This window comes from Ahaetulla prasina, chromosome 1, assembly GCF_028640845.1.
Source record: "Ahaetulla prasina isolate Xishuangbanna chromosome 1, ASM2864084v1, whole genome shotgun sequence".
NCBI classification, from domain to species: Eukaryota; Metazoa; Chordata; class Lepidosauria; order Squamata; family Colubridae; genus Ahaetulla; species Ahaetulla prasina.
In genome coordinates this window covers 377,147,130-377,167,351 of record NC_080539.1, presented here as the reverse complement: position 1 = coordinate 377,167,351, position 20,222 = coordinate 377,147,130, and the positions used below count along the sequence as shown (strand labels likewise).

The 20,222-nt window shown below is 40.6% G+C and overlaps 1 protein-coding gene across 1 annotated transcript in view; it reads left to right on the top strand.

Moving 5' to 3' along the window:
* The first annotated feature begins 18,687 nt into the window (after window positions 1-18,687).
* The window catches only part of LOC131188677 (vomeronasal type-2 receptor 26-like), a 23,804-nt gene continuing 22,269 nt past the window's right edge, over window positions 18,688-20,222 (top strand). Inside the window, exon 1 of the mRNA XM_058164120.1 lies at window positions 18,688-18,861. Within this exon, the coding sequence (XP_058020103.1) occupies window positions 18,688-18,861 (174 nt within the window). The remainder of the gene's footprint in view (window positions 18,862-20,222) is intronic.

The window sequence follows — 20,222 nt, the reverse complement described above, 5'->3', positions numbered from 1 at the left end:
AATATCCACATTGGAAAAAGATCAATTTTTTGTTTGAGGGTGTTTTTTTTACTATGACTTTATGTCCAAATTAATATCGTAACTCAACTTCTTCACTAGGCTAGCAAAGTTCCCCTTCCTACTTTTATATGGCTGATAACCATCCTGATGAAAACATCTGGAAAGACAGGTCATGCCCCTGCAAATAATTTGTGTATGTACCATTGTTGTTCTCTGTCCTCAGGAACTGTTTTATTTTATTTTATTTTATTTTATTATTTTATTTATTTATTTTGTCAAACACAACAGTATATATAAGCTTGAAATAACCATACGAGAGAATAAACAAAAGGGCCATGTAGCAAACTTCAAAAACCGCTACAGAAATATTTGCAACCAAATAAAAATTGAATGCACCAATTAACACACCAAACAAGAAGAAGACCTTCTGCGCACAAATTCCAATCGTGCTTTTTATAATTTTGTGAACAACAAACTTAAAAACTCGAGATCCATCCCACCACTAAAAGAATCCAACGTCAAAGAATGTAACGATGAAACAGTTAAAGCAAATGTCTTGAACACAATATTTGGCTCAGTCTTTGTTAACAGTGATGGCTCATATCTGACATTCCCCAATTGTACCAACAATGATTACAATGACTTAACACATATAGACTTCACAGAAGATAATGTTGAAAAAGCTCTCCACAAACTGAAACCATCTTTATCTATTGGGCCTAATGGACTATGTGCATACTTCTTAAAAAAACTTTCCACTAATATAGCAGAACCCTTAAGCATAATCTTTGATAAAGCTTTCACGACTGGTTCCCTTCCCAAACTTTGGTCTCTAGCCACAGTCATCCTAATCTTCAAAAAAGGAGATCCCAGCCTAGTTGAAAATTACAAACTCTCTATGCTGCGTCACCTGCAAAATAATGGAATCTATCATCAACCAATCCATTACCCTCCACCTAGAAACGAACAACCTACTCTGTAATAAACAATTTGGTTTCAGAAAAAAATTATCATGTAACTTACAACTTCTCCACTGCAAAAACGTATGGATTACAAATCTTGATCAAGGCAAAGCAATAGATGCAATCTACATAGATTTCTGCAAAGCTTTTGACTCAGTAGTACACGATAAACTTCTCCTAAAACTAAAATCCTATGGCATTTCAGGACCTCTTCACTATTGCATAACTGCTTTCCTGTCAAACAGACAACAAGTGGTCAAAATTGGCAACACTCTATCAAATCCTGTTCCTGTCAAAAGTGGCATTCCTCAGATCAAAAAATTGGTATAATGCAAAGGGAGGAAAATTTAATAAAGCAAATTAGAAATCAGACCCAGGAGCATATAAAGAGATTGTATAATATGTTGCTTGAAATAGATTCGGAAAAGGATTTGGTAAAGGACTGTATGATAAAATGGGCACAGAATATTCAGGAACCAATAATGTTGGAAACATGGGAGAAAATCTGGGTTAGAAATGTTAAGTTTACACAAGCACAGAATTTAAGGGAAAATTTTTATAAGATGTTTTATAGATGGCACTTAGATCCCAAAAAATTATCATGTATGTATCCTAATATCCAAGCGAAATGTTGGAGGTGTGATTGTGATGACGCTACATATTTTCATATTTGGTGGACTTGCAAGAAAATTAAGGCCTTTTGGATAAGAATTTGGTGGATTATTCAAAATGTACTGAAGAAGAAGATAAAGTTCCTGCCACAATTTTTCCTTTTGGGAATTATAACGGATTGTACAGGGATTGAGACTAAATTGATTCTGAATTTAATAACAGCAGCAAGACTGTTGATTGGACAATACTGGAAGAAAGAAGAGGTACCTACAATAGAAGAATGGATACTGAAAGTCATTAATTTGGCTGAGATGGCTAAAATCTCAGCTTTTTTAAAAGACAATACGCAGGAAAGATATTTAATTGAATGGAAAAAATGGATTGATTATCTACAAAATAGATATCAGATTAAGAAATATCAGATTGGCTTTGAATAATTAGAAAGTTATTTTATGTAATGGGAGGGGTTGGGAGATGAAAAGCTTTGGATGTGGTTAATTGGATTGAAGGAAAATTTTTATAAGATGTTTTATAGATGGCACTTAGATCCCAAAAATTATCATGTAACTTACAACTTCTCCACTGCAAAACGTATGGATTACAAATCTTGATCAAGGCAAAGCAATAGATGCAATCTACATAGACTTCACAGAAGATAATGTTGAAAACGCTCTCCACAAACTGAAACCATCTTTATCTATTGGGCCTAATGGACTATGTGCATACTTCTTAAAAAAACTTTCCACTAATATAGCAGAACCCCTAAGCATAACCTTTGATAAAGCTTTCACGACTGGTTCCCTTCCCAAACTTTGGTCTCTAGCCACAGTCATCCTAATCTTCAAAAAAGGAGATCCCAGCCTAGTTGAAAATTACAAACTCTCTGTGCTGCGTCACCTGCAAAGTAATGGAATCTATCATCAACCAATCCATTACCCTCCACCTAGAAACAAACAACCTACTCTCTAATAAACAATTTGGTTTCAGAAAAAAATTATCATGTAATTTACAACTTCTCCACTGCCAAAACGTATGGATTACAAATCTTGATCAAGGCAAAGCAATAGATGCAATCTACATAGATTTCTGCAAAGCTTTTGACTCAGTAGTACACAATAAACTTCTCCTAAAACTAAAATCCTATGGCATTTCAGGACCTCTTCACAATTGGATAACTGCTTTCCTGTCAAAAGTGGCATTCCTCAGATCAAAAATTGGTATAATGCAAAGGAGGAAAATTTAATAAAGCAAATTAGAAATCAGACCCAGGAGCATATAAAGAGATTGTATAATATGTTGCTTGAAATAGATTCGAAAAGGATTTGGTAAAGGACTGTATGATAAAATGGGCACAGAATATTCAGGAACCAATAATGTTGGAAACATGGGAGAAAATCTGGGTTAGAAATGTTAAGTTTACAGAAGCACAGAATTTAAGGGAAAATTTTTATAAGATGTTTTATAGATGGCACTTAGATCCCAAAAATTATCATGTAACTTACAACTTCTCCACTGCAAAACGTATGGATTACAAATCTTGATCAAGGCAAAGCAATAGATGCAATCTACATAGATTTCTGCAAAGCTTTTGACTCAGTAGTACACGATAAACTTCTCCTAAAACTAAAATCCTATGGCATTTCAGGACCTCTTCACTATTGCATAACTGCTTTCCTGTCAAACAGACAACAAGTGGTCAAAATTGGCAACACTCTATCAAATCCTGTTCCTGTCAAAAGTGGCATTCCTCAGATCAAAAAATTGGTATAATGCAAAGGGAGGAAAATTTAATAAAGCAAATTAGAAATCAGACCCAGGAGCATATAAAGAGATTGTATAATATGTTGCTTGAAATAGATTCGGAAAAGGATTTGGTAAAGGACTGTATGATAAAATGGGCACAGAATATTCAGGAACCAATAATGTTGGAAACATGGGAGAAAATCTGGGTTAGAAATGTTAAGTTTACAGAAGCACAGAATTTAAGGGAAAATTTTTATAAGATGTTTTATAGATGGCACTTAGATCCCAAAAATTATCATGTAACTTACAACTTCTCCACTGCAAAACGTATGGATTACAAATCTTGATCAAGGCAAAGCAATAGATGCAATCTACATAGACTTCTGCAAAGCTTTTGACCACTTGTCAGTAGTACATGATAAACTTCTAAAACTAAAATCCTATGGCATTTCAGGACCTCTTCACAATTGGATAACTGCTTTTCTGTCAAAAGTGGCATTCCTCAGATCAAAAATTGGTATAATGCAAAGGAGGAAAATTTAATAAAGCAAATTAGAAATCAGACCCAGGAGCATATAAAGAGATTGTATAATATGTTGCTTGAAATAGATTCGAAAAGGATTTGGTAAAGGACTGTATGATAATATGGGCACAGAATATTCAGGAACCAATAATGTTGGAAACATGGGAGAAAATCTGGGTTAGAAATGTTAAGTTTACACAAGCACACAATTTAAGGGTAAATTTTTATAAGATGTTTTATAGATGGCACTTAGATCCCAAAAAATTATCATGTAACTTACAACTTCTCCACTGCAAAAACGTATGGATTACAAATCTTGATCAAGGCAAAGCAATAGATGCAATCTACATAGATTTCTGCAAAGCTTTTGACTCAGTAGTACACGATAAACTTCTCCTAAAACTAAAATCCTATGGCATTTCAGGACCTCTTCACAATTGGATAACTGCTTTCCTGTCAAAAGTGGCATTCCTCAGATCAAAAAATTGGTATAATGCAAAGGGAGGAAAATTTAATAAAGCAAATTAGAAATCAGACCCAGGAGCATATAAAGAGATTGTATAATATGTTGCTTGAAATAGATTCGGAAAAGGATTTGGTAAAGGACTGTATGATAAAATGGGCACAGAATATTCAGGAACCAATAATGTTGGAAACATGGGAGAAAATCTGGGTTAGAAATGTTAAGTTTACACAAGCACAGAATTTAAGGGAAAATTTTTATAAGATGTTTTATAGATGACACTTAGATCCCAGAAAATTATCATGTAACTTACAACTTCTCCACTGCAAAACGTATGGATTACAAATCTTGATCAAGGCAAAGCAATAGATGCAATCTACACAGACTTCTACAAAGCTTTTGACTCAGTGGTACATGATAAACTTCTCCTAAAACTAAAATCCTATGGCATTTCAGGACCTCTTCACAATTGGATAACTGCTTTCCTGTCAAACAGGACAACAAGTGGTCAAAATTGGCAACACTCTATCAAATCCTGTTCCTGTCAAAAGTGGCATTCCTCAGATCAAAAAATTGGTATAATGCAAAGGGAGGAAAATTTAATAAAGCAAATTAGAAATCAGACCCAGGAGCATATAAAGAGATTGTATAATATGTTGCTTGAAATAGATTCGGAAAAGGATTTGGTAAAGGACTGTATGATAAAATGGGCACAGAATATTCAGGAACCAATAATGTTGGAAACATGGGAGAAAATCTGGGTTAGAAATGTTAAGTTTACACAAGCACAGAATTTAAGGGAAAATTTTTATAAGATGTTTTATAGATGGCACTTAGATCCCAAAAATTATCATGTAACTTACAACTTCTCCACTGCAAAACATATGGACTACTAATCTTGATCAAGGCAAAGCAATAGATGCAATCTACACAGACTTCTACAAAGCTTTTGACTCAGTGGTACATGATAAACTTCTCCTAAAACTAAAATCCTATGGCATTTCAGGACCTCTTCACAATTGGATAACTGCTTTCCTGTCAAACAGGACAACAAGTGGTTAAAATTGGCAACACTCTATCAAATCCTGTTCCTGTCAAAAGTGGCATTCCTCAGATCAAAAAATTGGTATAATGCAAAGGGAGGAAAATTTAATAAAGCAAATTAGAAATCAGACCCAGGAGCATATAAAGAGATTGTATAATATGTTGCTTGAAATAGATTCGGAAAAGGATTTGGTAAAGGACTGTATGATAAAATGGGCACAGAATATTCAGGAACCAATAATGTTGGAAACATGGGAGAAAATCTGGGTTAGAAATGTTAAGTTTACAGAAGCACAGAATTTAAGGGAAAATTTTTATAAGATGTTTTATAGATGGCACTTAGATCCCAAAAATTATCATGTAATTTACAACTTCTCCACTGCCAAAACGTATGGATTACAAATCTTGATCAAGGCAAAGCAATAGATGCAATCTACATAGATTTCTGCAAAGCTTTTGACTCAGTAGTACACAATAAACTTCTCCTAAAACTAAAATCCTATGGCATTTCAGGACCTCTTCACTATTGCATAACTGCTTTCCTGTCAAACAGACAAGAAGTGGTCAAAATTGGCAACGCTCTATCAAATCCTGTTCCTGTCAAACAGACAAGAAGTGGTCAAAATTGGCAACGCTCTATCAAATCCTGTTCCTGTCAAAAGTGGCATTCCTCAAGGCAGCGTTCTTGGACCAACACTCTTCCTACTATACATAAATGATCTCTGTGACCATATCTCAAGTTATTGCGTTCTCTTTGCTGATGATGTTAAATTATTTAACACCACCAACAGTACTACCCTAAAAAGGAAGAGCTTGCTTGTCCGCTTGGAGCACGCCCAGGGACTCTGATTCATGGGTAAGCTGCCAGTCCGGAGGAAACTTTTCCCGGGCGAATGGAGAGCCCCTCCTCTTCACAACCTCATTGGAGAGCAATAAAACCTGGAGAATCAGGAGAGTCCCTGGATTGGGACCGGAGAGACCCTCTGAAATCCCAGTCTCTATTAGACCTCCTGAAACTTTTGAGCGGCTGGAGGTGAGACCTCGAGAGCCTTTAGCTCAGCCTAGATTCACTTTCCTCTCACCAGAGAGAGAGACTACTGAAGCTCAAACCGTTCTGATGAGCAGAGGACCCCTCCCTCTTTCAAATGGCAAGGACCTCAAAAGCACCAGGGACTTGGGGGAATCGCAACTCCCCACCCAAATGACCTTTCCCGCCAGCAGAGGCTTACGCTGCCTCCAGCTGCTTCTATCCCGCCTGGATGGGCGTTCTATCCGGGACAAGGGTGGATTCAGTATCAATGGCAACCAGCTAGTTCAGCCCTCCTTTCCACTGGGCCTCACACCAATGGTTGATTCATCTGCTGCAGCGATTCAAGGACTTTCTTCTCAACAACAAAGAAGAATTCCACCCCCCTTTGCAGCCCAACAACCAGCGGCAACAGCAGCAGCCCCACCCCCGCAAATCCCTCTGCAACCACAAGCAGGCCAACTACACCCCCACCCAACCCCTCCCCCTTTCAAACCAACCTTTGATGGGAATCCACAACACCTGGCTTACTTTCTCAGCAGAATTGAGGCTTACGCTGAACAATATAGACATCTCTACCCATCAGAAAGAAGCCTAATCAACACCATCTCAGATGGAATGAATGTGGGACTAGCTTCAGAGTGGATAGCACAGCTATACAATGCACAAGCACCAGAACTGAATAATATTCACGAATGTATACCACTGCTTCGCAACCGGTTTCAAGATGATGACCTAATTGCAGAATGTGAGACCACCTTAAAAACAATGAAACAAGGCAACAAGCCACTCAAACAATTTGTATGGGATTTCAGAAGAGTGGCCGGCAACCTTAGACATTGGCCAGAAGCAATTCTTCTTCATTACTTTAAAGAAGCGATTGATCAAAACATCAGAAAAGCCTGCTCCACCAGAGGAATCCCAGAACAACTGAATACCTGGTACAACGTGTCCATTGCTCTGGACAGAGAATTCAACCCCCTCCAAAGCCGATCACCAACTATACCTCCTCGAAGACCACCTACAAGATCCTCCCCCTCCAGACCAACCACACCCTCCACCTTTACCCTCAACAATGATCAAATGCTACCGTTGTGGAAACTAGGACATCGGCGTCAGTTTGCCTAGCCCCAACACCCTCCAACAATATCGACCACCAACTGCTACCCGACCACGCAACCCCTCGAAAACATCCTAATACCAGTCGCTTTGCAAGGCAAGCCATAGACCTCGCTACTGACCTTCCATCACCTGACTCGCCTCCCAACGACTCAACCCAAGCAGAAAACGACCCAATGGTAGTGCACCTATTCCTCCTTTTGCCATTAAAGTGAACTTAATAATTCCAGGAGGAGGCCAAAAACTTTAGACGCTATTGTGGACACAGGATGCACCAGATGCCTAATTTCAACCTCCACAATCGCCCAACTCCATATAAAACTTTTCCTTAAAACACCCAATTAAATTCCACCAAGTAGATGGAACCTTAATTGGTGGTATTCCAGCAACCCAAATCACACAACTACTTCGCTTAGAAATTGGGGCCCATCATGAACTTATAAGATTCATAGTAATTCCTAAAATGTCAGAATCCATCATCCTAGGTTTAGCTTGGTTGGACAAATGGGAACCCACAATTAAATGGGAGGATGGATTCAGAAAAATTATATGGACCTTCGGACCCTTAGACCAAATCCCCTCCCCCCCCAAAACAACAAAAGAAAACCTTACCCAAAATGACCACCAGATGGAACCTTCAACCACCATATCCAAGCCATCTCCTAAAAAACCCAACATCCCTAGAGCATACATAGATTTATCAGATGTTTTTAGCGAAGATGAATGTAACCTCCTACCCCCCCACCGACAAACTGATTGCGCAATTGAATTGCACCCAGGGGCAAAATTACCAAAACCCAAAATGTACTCAATGACTCCAGCAGAAATGTCTGAACTAAGGAAATACATTGACACTAACCTAGCCAGAGGGGTCATTGAACCAGCAAAATCACCTGTAGCTGCGCCTGTGCTATTTAAACAAAAAAAAGATGGTTCACTCAGATTATGTATTGACTTCAAAAATATCAATGCCATTTGCATACAAAACACATACCCTTTACCACTTATGCACGATTTGTTGAACCACCTATCAAAAGGAAAAATTTTCACCAGATTGGATTTAAGGAAGCCTATTACCGTGTCCGTATCAAGGAAGGTGATGAATGGAAGACAGCTTTCAATTGCCCCTTGGGTAGTTTCCAATACCGTGTCATGCCCTTTGGTCTCCAAGGGGCCCCAGCTGTCTTTATGCAACTGATCAATGAAACCCTGCACCCCCATCTCTACAATGGGGTTCTTGTCTACTTAGATGATATTCTTATCTACTCAGACAATATGCAACAACACATCAAATTGGTCAGACAAGTTCTTGAAAAACTCCTAGCCGCCAAGCTATATGTCAAACTTTCCAAATGCGAATTCCATAAGGAATCCTAGACTACCTAGGTTACGGATATCAAACAAAGGTATCGAAATGGACCCAGGCAAAGTGAAAGCAGTATTGGATTGGCAACCGCCACGCACACGTAAGCAACTTCAAAGTTTCTTGGGTTTCGCAAATTTTTACCGCAAATTCATTCCTTCTTTCGCAGAAGTAGCTCTACCATTAACGGACTTACTAAAAACTGGCCCATCACCCACCAAACCCAAACCTAACCAACCCCTACCTTGGACAATGGACTGCCAACGTTCCTTTGAACACCTGAAACGCCTCTTCTCAATGGAACCGATTCTTCAACACCCGGATCCAAATAAACCTTTTGTGGTCCAAGCTGATGCAAGTGATGTAGCAATAGCCGCTGTCTTATTACAACGGAATACCGAAAACAACCTTATGCCCTGCGCAGACATATCTAAAAACTGACCGACACTGAACGCAGATGGGCAGTTTGGGAAAAGGAAGCCTTTGCAGTGCGTGGGCACTCCTCTCCTGGAGACACTTCCTTGAAGGGCAAAAGAACCATTCGAGTGTGGACGGACCACAAAACCTCGAATACTTGAAAACCCCAAAGCTTTCTCCCAAACAAGTTCGATGGGCTCAGTTTTTCAAGCGCCCATTTCACCCTCAAATACATCCCAGGCGACCAAAACCTGCTGGCTGACGCCTATCTAGGAAACCACAATTTGACAGCCAACGCGAAGAGGTGATACATGCAATGATCCCGATAGCGAACCGTCAACCAAGCACTTACTCGACCGCGATCACACCGCAGTACCAACATCCCACCAAATAAACTACTAGCGGACTTAAAATCAGCACTCACTAATGATGCTTGGTTTAAAGAAAACTCAAGACCTCACCTTAAGGGATGGGATACCCTGGAAGGGACCAAAATTTATGTACCCGTCGCTATGCGGTTGCCAATACTACAGAGAAGCCACGACTCTCGCCTAGGAGGCCACTTTGGATTTTTAAAAACTCTCCACTTGGCTAGAAGACAATTCTGGTGGCCAAAAATGAAATCAGATGTCGAAGACTATGTCAGGAGCTGTGCTACCTGTGCCACCATGAAGTCCAGACCAGGGAAACCCCCTGGACTCCTGCAACCCGGAGCCGAACCAACCAGACCCTGGGAAGAGATTGCCATGGATTTTATTGTTGAACTCCCACCTAGTGGAGGAAATACAGTGATATGGACCGTAGTGGACTTGTTCTCTAAACAGGCCCACTTCACTGCGTGCAGCGGATTACCATCGGCTAGAAAATTAGCAAAGCTCTTCCTCAAACACATCTACAGACTGCATGGAGTCCCTAAAAGGATAATATCCGACAGGGGTGTTCAATTCACAGCCAAGTTCTGGAGAGTTCCTACGGTCCATTGGGTCGTCTCAAGGACTTAGTTCTGGATTCCATCCGGAGACCAATGGAGCGGCTGAGAAATTAAATTTGATGGTGGAACAATACATACGGTGTTATGTAAATTACCAACAAGAAAACTGGTCCGACTTGTTACCATTTGCAGAGGTTGCATATAATAATGCTGTACACAGCAGCACGGGTTAACCCTTTTCAAGTAACCAGCGGCATGGACTTGTTCCAATGCCTGAACTCCCTGCAACCCCCACTTCGGTTTCCTAATGGACTGGATGAATTCCTTGAAGAAAGGTTGGGAAAACACAAAAAAGGCCTTAGCTGTCACAGCTCGGAATTACAAAGCCCAAGCTGACAAACACCGTTCCCTTCAACCCCCTTTTCGCATTGGAGATAAAGTCTTTTTGTCTACTAAATATCTAAGATTAAGAATACCCAGCAGGAAATTCGGTCCAAAATTTTTGGGTCCTTTCCCCATTGTAAAAATTATTAATCCGTTACCGTCCAACTCAAGCTCCCTCGAATGTTGGGAAAAATACACCCGGTATTCCATACCAGCTTATTAAAACCTGCTAGACAGTCTGGTCTGAGACCTCAACCTGCTGCTCCCCCACCACCCTTGATAATCCAAGGTGAAACCCACTATGAAATCAACAAAATCCTTGACTCTAGACTATATAGAGGTCAGTTACAATATTTAGTCCACTGGAAGGGATATCCATTATCTGAATCTACTTGGGTCAAAAGTTGGAAAGTACATGCGGACACTTTGATTAAACATTTTCACGACACTTTCCCTGACAAACCTAGGAAACCTCTTGGAGGGAGGGGGTAGAAGGAAGTGTGACCACTGACACTCTTCTTTATCGACTTTTGTTTTCTTTCCTAGGATATAGCTTCTTTCCAGGGGACGCCTGTCAGGCCTGGAAACCATATTGAACTTTAGGTTTCCAGACGCTGCCACATTTTATCTTAAGGGAGAAGGGGGTTGAGGGCAGGGTAACATTCTTCAGGTGGTCAAGGTCGGATGGCGTTCACGTCTGCACGAGGAGTGGCAAGAAGTTACTCGAATGAACTGGAAGGACGTGGGACCGTGTGATCATCAGAGGGGTCAGGGGGGTGGGACTACTGGGGTTTGTATAACTGGGGAAACGAATCCGGAACTTCAGTTTTGGGAATTGCACTCATCGTGTGCCAGTCTCCTCATGCTAGTAAAGGACTTTGAGAAAAGGAACGGATGCCTCCGAGTCTTTTTTTACGCAGAAGAGGTATTTCTGGAACCTTGACACTCTAGACCACTGCTACACAACACTAAAAGATGCCTATCGGTCTTTACCACGTGCAGCTGTAGGACACTCTGATCATTGCATGATTCACCTTGTACCTGCTTACAGGCAAAGACTTAAAGCCATAAAACCAATAATTAAATCAGTGAAAACCTGGACGGAGGAATCAGAATTAAAGCTAAAGGCATGTTTTGACTGCACTGATTGGAATATTTTTAAAGATACCTCTGCAGACCTGGATGAACTCACAGATACTGTAACATCATATGTCAGCTTCTGTGAAGACCTATGTGTACCTACAAGGAACTTGCGAATACACAGTAATAACAAACCTTGGTTTACACCTAAACTTAAGCAGCTACGACATTCCAAAGAGGAAGCCTACAGAAAAGGTGATAAAATGCTGTACAATCAGGCCAGAAATGCACTAACAAGGGAGATAAGAGCAGCAAAAAGAAGCTACTCTGAAAAGCTAAAGAATCAATTTTCAGCAAATGAACCAGCAAACATGTGGAAAACTCTTAAAAATATCACCGGCTATGGCAAACCTCCTTCCCAGGCTGAAGGTAATCAACAACTGGCAGATGACCTGAATGAGTTTTACTGCAGGTTTGAAAGGAAACTACAGCCACCTATCTCCACAACCCCCATCTCAGACACACCAACAACAGCCAAGCCTCCTACAACTGACCCCATTTCATTGGGTTCACAACCCCTAGTGATCACAGAAAAGGAAGTGCAGGACCTATTTCACAGACAAAAGCCAGGAAAAGCTCCAGGCCCAGACAAGATAACTCCTTCTTGCTTAAAAGTCTGTGCTGACCAATTGGCCCCCATCTTCACCCATATTTTCAATAAATCACTAGAGATGTGCTATGTTCCTTCTTGCTTCAAATGCTCTACCATCATCCCAGTGCCGAAGAAGCCCACCATCAAGGAACTGAATGACTACAGACCAGTTGCTCTAACATCTGTAGTCATGAAAACCTTTGAAAGGCTAGTGCTTTCCTACCTGAAAACCATCACGAATCCGCTTTTAGACCCCTTGCAATTTGCATACCGAGCAAATAGATCAACAGATGATGCTGTTAATATGGCTCTGCACTACATCCTACAACATCTTGAGTCTCCAAAGACCTATGCAAGGGTCCTTTTTGTAGACTTTAGTTCAGCATTCAATACCATCATTCCAGACATTCTTCTAACTAAGCTAAACCAGCTACAGGTACCGGAACAGACTTGTAAGTGGATCACAAGCTTCCTAACAAACAGGAAGCAGCAGGTGAAGCTAAGCAAGATCACATCAAATACCTGTACAATTAGCACAGGGGCCCCCCAAGGCTGTGTGCTCTCCCCACTTCACTTCTCTCTGTATACCAATGACTGCATCTCCAATGATCCATTTGTTAAGCTACTGAAGTTCGCAGATGACACAACAGTGATTGGTCTCATTCGAGACAATGACGAATCCGCATATAGACGAGAGGTCGAACGACTAGCCTTGTGGTGCAACCAAAACAATCTGGAACTGAACACACTCAAAACCGTAGAAATGGTGGTAGACTTTAGGAAAACCCTTCCATACTTCCACCTCTCACAATACTTGACAACACAGTATCAACAGTAGAAACCTTCAAATTTCTGGGTTCTATCATATCGCAAGATCTCAAATGGACAGCTAACATCAAAACATCATTAAAAAGGACAACAAAGAATGTTCTTTCTGCGCCAACTCAGTAAGCTCAAACTGCCCAAGGAGCTGCTGATCCAATTCTACAGAGGAATTATTGAGTCTGTCATTTGCACCTCTATAACTGTCTGGTTCGGTTCTGCAACCCAACAAGAAAAACACAGACTTCAGAGGATAATTAGAACTGCAGAAAAATAATTGCTACCAACTTGCCTTCCATTGAGGACCTGTATACTGCACGAATCAAGAAGAGAGCCGTGAAAATATTTGCAGATCCCTCGCATCCTGGACATAAACTGTTTCAACTCCTACCCTCAAAACGACGCTATAGAGCACTGCACACCAGAACAACTAGACACAAGAACAGTTTTTTCCCGAAGGCCATCACTCTGCTAAACAAATAATTCCCTCAACACTGTCAGACTATTTACTGAATCTGCACTACTATTAATCGTTTCATAGTTCCCATCACCAATCTCTTTCCACTTATGACTGTATGACTATAACTTGTTGCTGGCAATCCTTATGATTTATATTGATATATTGATCATCAATTGTGTTGTAAATGTTGTACCTTGATGAACGTATCTTTTCTTTTATGTACACTGAGAGCATATGCACCAAGACAAATTCCTTGTGTGTCCAATCACACTTGGCCAATAAAATTCTATTCTATTCTATTCTATTCTATTCTATTCTATTACATATTGGAAAAAAGAACCCAAACACTAAGTACAAGCTTGATGGACATTACCTTACAGATGACCCCCCCCCATTAAAGACCCTGGAGTTTTCATATCAAATAATCTAAGTGCCAAAGCCCACTGCAACTACATAGCAAAAAAGGCTCTAAGAGTTGTAAATCTAATTTTGCGTAGCTTCTTTTCCAAAAACTCTACACTACTAACCAGAGCATACAAAACATTTGCTAGACCTATTCTTGAATACAGCTCATCTGTCTGGAACCCATTAACAAATTAATTAATTATATTTTTATACCGCCCTTCTCCGAAGACTCAGGGCAGCCAGAATAAAACAGTAACACAGCAATTAAAACCATATATCACTAAAAATCTAATTCAATTTGGCTAAGAGATAAAAATAATAGAATAAAATTATAAAAACCCTATAAAACCCTATTAAAATTCCCATTTAGGCCAGCCCTGCTCGATGAAATAAGAAAGTCTTGAGCTCGCGCACATCACATACCATACCACATCTCTGACATTAATACAATTGAATGAGTCCAGAAATATTTTACAAGAAGTGTTCTCCACTCCTCTGTAAAAACAAAATACCTTATCCCACCAGACTTGAAATCCTGGGATTAGAAAATTTAGAACTCCGCCGACTCCGACAGGACCTGTGTTTAACACACAGAATCATCTATTGCAATGACCTTCCTGTTAAAGACTACTTCAGCTTCAATCGCAATAATACAAGAGCAAACAATAGATTCAAACTTAATGTTAACCGCTTCAATCCTGATTGCAGAAAATATTACTTTTGTAACAGAGTTGTTAATGCTTGGAACACACTACCTGACTCTGTGGTCTCTTCTCAAAATCCCAAAAGCTTTAACCAAAAACTGTCTACCATTGACCTCACCCCATTCGTAAGAGGACTATAAGGGGCGTGCATAAGTGCACAAAAGTGCCTACCGTTCCTGTCCTATTGTTTCCTTTCATTGTATGTGCTTGTATATAATGTTGTGACAAAATAAAATTAAAAAAAAAATGAATTGGATACAATCAAGGGGAACTTTAGGACAGGAATGGTAGGCACGCTGGTGCTCTTATGCACGCCCCTTACAAACCTCTTAGGAATGGGGTGAGGTCAATAGTAGATAGTTTTTGGTTAAAGCTTTGGGGATTTTGGAAGAGACCACAGAGTCAGGTAGTGCATTCCAGGCATTAACAGGGAACAAGACAGGGAATTCTAGCCTATTTCTTGAATTGGCCTCTTTATTGAGAAAGGGACAAAGATCTGAAGATCCTTAGAACGAGTAATTTCTTAAAAGAAGAAATCTTGGCCCTGAATCCAAAGGAAATAAAACAATCGCCGACATTTTTCCCCTCCAGGTGAAACTTACGTGAAGTCGTTAATAAGCCTCAATGGGTCCCCTTGAAAATCTGGTGAATTGGACTCCACAAAAGTTGCCAAGGGCCAATTCCCTCCAATGATCAGATCACCAGGCCTGTAAAATTCCCACTGATTTCGAAACTTGACATGGTTTTTCAACGGGCACGTGGTTTTAATCTTGTGAGGAGTAACTGGAGGCAGGAGCAGCAGGAGGAGGAGGAGAGGGAGCTCAGCCATTCTTCTCACCTTCCCTCCTAGATCAGAAATCAAGGTTTGTGCAGAAGCTGAACTGCAGGGAGTATCTGAAATACCACCAGAGCTTTAGCACAATAGAGAGCTTCTGTGCCTTCTGGATGGCCTCAGGGCACATTTATCCGATGTCTCTTTGCATGAACACATTTGTACTTTATCACTTTATTTCATCCTTTCTGTCCTATTCTGAAATTCTAAAACTTGGCAACTCCAGATCTCAACCAGCAAATGCTCAGTCTTACATATTGGAAAAAAGAACCCAAACACTAACTATATACTTGATGGACATTACCGTACAGATGACCCCCACCTCGTTAAAGACCTTGGAGTTTTCATGTCAAATGATCTAAGTGCCAAAGCCCACTGCAACTACATAGCAAAAAAGGCTCTAAGAGTTGTAAACCTAATCCTGCGTAGCTTCTTTTCCAAAAACACTACACTACTAACCAGAGCATATAAAACATTTGCTAGACCAATTCTAGAATACAGCTCGCCTGTTTGGAACCCTCACCACATCTCTGACATCAATACAATTGAGCGAGTCCAGAAATATTTTACAAGAAGAATTCTCCACTCCTCTGAAAACAACAAAATACCTTATCCCACCAGATTTGAAATCCTAGGCTTAGAAAACTTGGAACTCCGTCGCCTTCGACAAGACCTAAGTTTAACTTATAGAATCATCTATTGTAATGTCCTTCCTGTTAAAGACTACTTCTGCTTTAATTGCAACAATACAAGAGCAACCAACAGATTTAAACTTAATGTTAACCGCTTTAATTTAGATTGCAGAAAATATGACTTCTTAACAGAATCATCAGTGCTTGGAATACTTTACCTGACTCTGTGGTCTCTTCCCATAATCCTAAAAGCTTCAACCAAAAACTTTCTATTATTGACCTCACCCCATTCCTAAGAGGACCATAAGGGGCGTGCATAAGCGCACAAATGTGCCTACCGTTCCTGTCCTATTGTTTTCTTTTCTTTTCTTTTCTTCTTCCTATATATATATTGATGCTTATACCTCCTAATATTTACTCATATATATGTTTATATACGATATAATCCTTTTTATATGATGTTGTGACAAAAATAAATAAATAAATAAATTAGACTATGCGGTGTGTTTTATTTCATAGAATAACAGAGTTGAAAGGGACCTTAGAGGTCTTCTACTCCAACCCTCTGCTTAGGCAGGAAAACTACCCCACTTCAGACAAATGGTTATCCAACATTTTCTAAAAAACTTCCAGTGTTGGAGCATTCACAATGTCTGGAGGCAAGTCATTCCACTGATTAATTGTTCTCACTGTCAGGAAATTTCTCCTTAGTTCTAGGTTGCTTCTCTCCTTGATTAGATTCCACCCATTGCTTCTTGTCCTGCCTTCAGGTGCTTTGGAGAATAGCTTGACTCCCTCTTCTTTGTGGCAGCCCCTGAGATATTGGAAGACTGCTATCAGAAAGCTCAAACTGCCCAAGGATCTACTGATCCAGTTCTACAGAGGAATTATTCAGTCTGTCATCTGCACCTCTATAACTGTCTGGTTTGGTTCTGTAACCCAATAAGACAGACACAGACTTCAGAGGATCATTAGAACTGCAGAAAAAACAATGGCTACCAACCTACCTTCCTATATACTGCACAAGTCAAAAAGAGGGCTGTGAAAATATTTACAGATCCCTCACATCCTGGACAGAAATTGTTTCAACTCCTATCCTCAAAACAACGCTACAGAGCACTGCACACCAGAACAACTAGTTTTTCCCGAATGCTCTGTTAAACAAATAATTCCCTCAAAACTGTCAAACTATTGACTAAATCTGCACTACTATTAATCTTGTCATCGTTCCCATCACCCATCTCCTCCCACTTATGACTGTATGACTCTAACTTTGTTGCTTGTATCCTTACGATTTATATTGATATTGATTGTTTCTTTTACAGTATGTACATTGAGAGCATATGCAGCAAGACAAATTCCTTGTGTGTCCAATCACATTTGGCCAATAAAAATTCTCTCTCTCTCTCTCTCTCTTTCTTTCTTTCTTTCTTTCTTTCTTTCTTTCTTTCTTTCTTTCTTTCTTTCTTTCTTTCTCTATCATATCTATCTATCTATCTATCTATCTATCTATCTATCTATCTATCTATCTATCTATCTATCTATCTATCTATCTATCAGTCATCTATCTATCTATGTCACCCCTTATCCTTCTTTTCATCAGACTAGACATACCCAGTTCCAGCAACTGTTCTTTATATGAATAAAAAAAATAAAACAAAACTTTATTTTATTTTAATAAGGTCACAAGACTAATCCATCAATAAAATACTGTATCAAAGGCAGAATCCTCCACCACTGGGAGAATTAACAGAATATCTTTTAAGGCAGGTTTAACCTTGGAATATTTTTGTGGGTTGAAATCCAGAGGGAATAGAATAAGAATTACTGTTATTCTAACAATTGGAGGGGAAAGCAGGTGTCCTTTCTGTTGGGCAATGGATGTTGTTTGCACACCAGACAGGAGAAAAACAAATTTGTGTCTCTTGTTGCTAATCCACAGAGCAGATGGACTTGAGGGTCAAAGTGAAGTTGACTTTTTGAACTACCTGAAAGTGAACACCTGCACACAAGATGGAGTTTGGCCTGGGCCATAGTTATGTTCAGATAAAATGGGTACTAACGGGGCATGATGGCAGTCAGTCAACAGAATGCCAGGAGGGCTGCCAAGTGGGAAGAGCCGATAGAGTGGAAGCCCCCAACCACAGCTCACAGCCCTTTAGTCGAGCAACTGAATGAGAAGTTTAGTGGGATGGAGACGTGGGGAGGGGCATCAGTGAAGTCGCAAACATAGTCTCCATCCCTGCTCCATCTCATGCTACTTGGGTGTGTGTGTGTGTGTCAAGGGGTAGCAGGAACCTGGGGCTGCCCTCCAGCAGCTGCTGGGCAACCCCTACTGCTCCCTGTGGTGGAAGGAGCCCATGTTCATGCCACCCTGCAGGTGGTAGGGTGCTGTCAGGTTACGTCTTGTTCTGGGAAGTCCGTGAGCCCCTGTCTTTGAAAGCCACATTTGGCAGTTGGCCAGAGAAGCTCACCTACTTCCTAAACCAGGTGTGGAACTACCTGGATTGGAATGGAGCAATCTTCCCTGATGAAGGGGGCCATAGCGAACTCCACCACCACAAAGCTGGAGGAAGAGGCCGCTGAGTGGGTGGTGGCATTTCATGAGAAGGAAGCTATGGAAGTGGGAGATATAGATGCCTTCCTGGAGGGGCTCCAGGCCAGATTCAAAGACCCCCGCAAGCCTGTCAGGCAGAGTCTGGAATCCATTCTATAAGGCAGGGAAGACGATCAGTGGCTGAGTACATTCAGGAGTTCTGCAGCCTGGCTGGAAGACTAAGAGGGTAGCCAGAGCACTTAGTTGTCTACCATTTCTGAGACAGATTACCGTATTTTTCAGAGTATAAAATGCACCAGAGTATAAGACGCAGCTTAGTTTTTGGGGAGGAAAATAGAAAAAAAATCTGCCTACCTGGTATTCATCTGGCAAGTGTCCTTAGTCTGGCCAGCTTCAGCACATTAGTTTGCTGGTATTTTATCCCCTGCTTGAGGATAATAAACAGCTTCTAAGGCTTAGCTGAGAGGAAGCAGCAATGAGAAAAGCAGGCAAAGCACGGGGAAATCGCTTCACCCGTTTGTGCCTAGTTAGGGCTGAAAAAAAGCTTCTAAAGAACAGCTGAGTTTCAGAGGGAGCAGGCAGTGCATGAAGATCACTTTATTTGCTAGTGCCTTGTTAAAGCATAGCAGAAAGTCGTGGGAGCAGGTAAAGCTTGGAAGATCGCTTCACTCGCTAGCGCCTCGTTAGGGCTGAAAAAAAGCTTCAAAAAGGTGCAGAGTATAAGATGCACCCAAATTTTCAGCCTCTTTTGGGGGAAAAAAGGTGAGTCTTATACTCTGAGAAATATGGTAACTGTATCAGAATTGCCTGGGAGGGAGGTTCCCGGATGACCTCAATGTGTGGTATCAATTGGCTACCACAGTAGAACTGGATCTGTTGGAATACAGGCATCACACAGTGCAACAGAGCCAACCCCGCTGAGGCCAGGAGCGATGCCTGTCAAAGGGAAGAACCCCTACGTTGAACACTAGAGAGAGCCAGTGTCACCCCATTGAGGCCTGCTTCTGATGCAGAAAGGAGGGCCATTGGGCTGCTAACTGCCTAGCCCTCCAGTCTGTATCAGTGCCGAAATCCCCAAGCCAGTCAAAGCTGAAGAAAACATTGAAGAAGATGGAGAAGACTCGGGCAGAGCAACAGGTCGAGCTTGGCTGTGTTCCAAATTCCCACGTAGTTACCAAAGGGATGGTATATTTATTGTGTGGAAAGTGTCTTTTCATACTTTCCAGCCTCAGAAGGTCCATCTGCAATTGGGAATCTAACTACAATTCATGCAGTTCCAGTTGTCGAAAACTACACTTATCATAAGTCCAAAACACTGCCCAGAAGTCGGTACAACTACTGAGCGCTCCCCACTTCACAGTAGATACAATTACCTCATAGGAATGTTAAATGTCAAAGATATTTATGGGCCTGCTATTTCCATAGTTGGTGCACCAGCTTTTGCAGCCTGTGCCTTTCGTAATATATATAAAAATATGGCTTTTATAGTT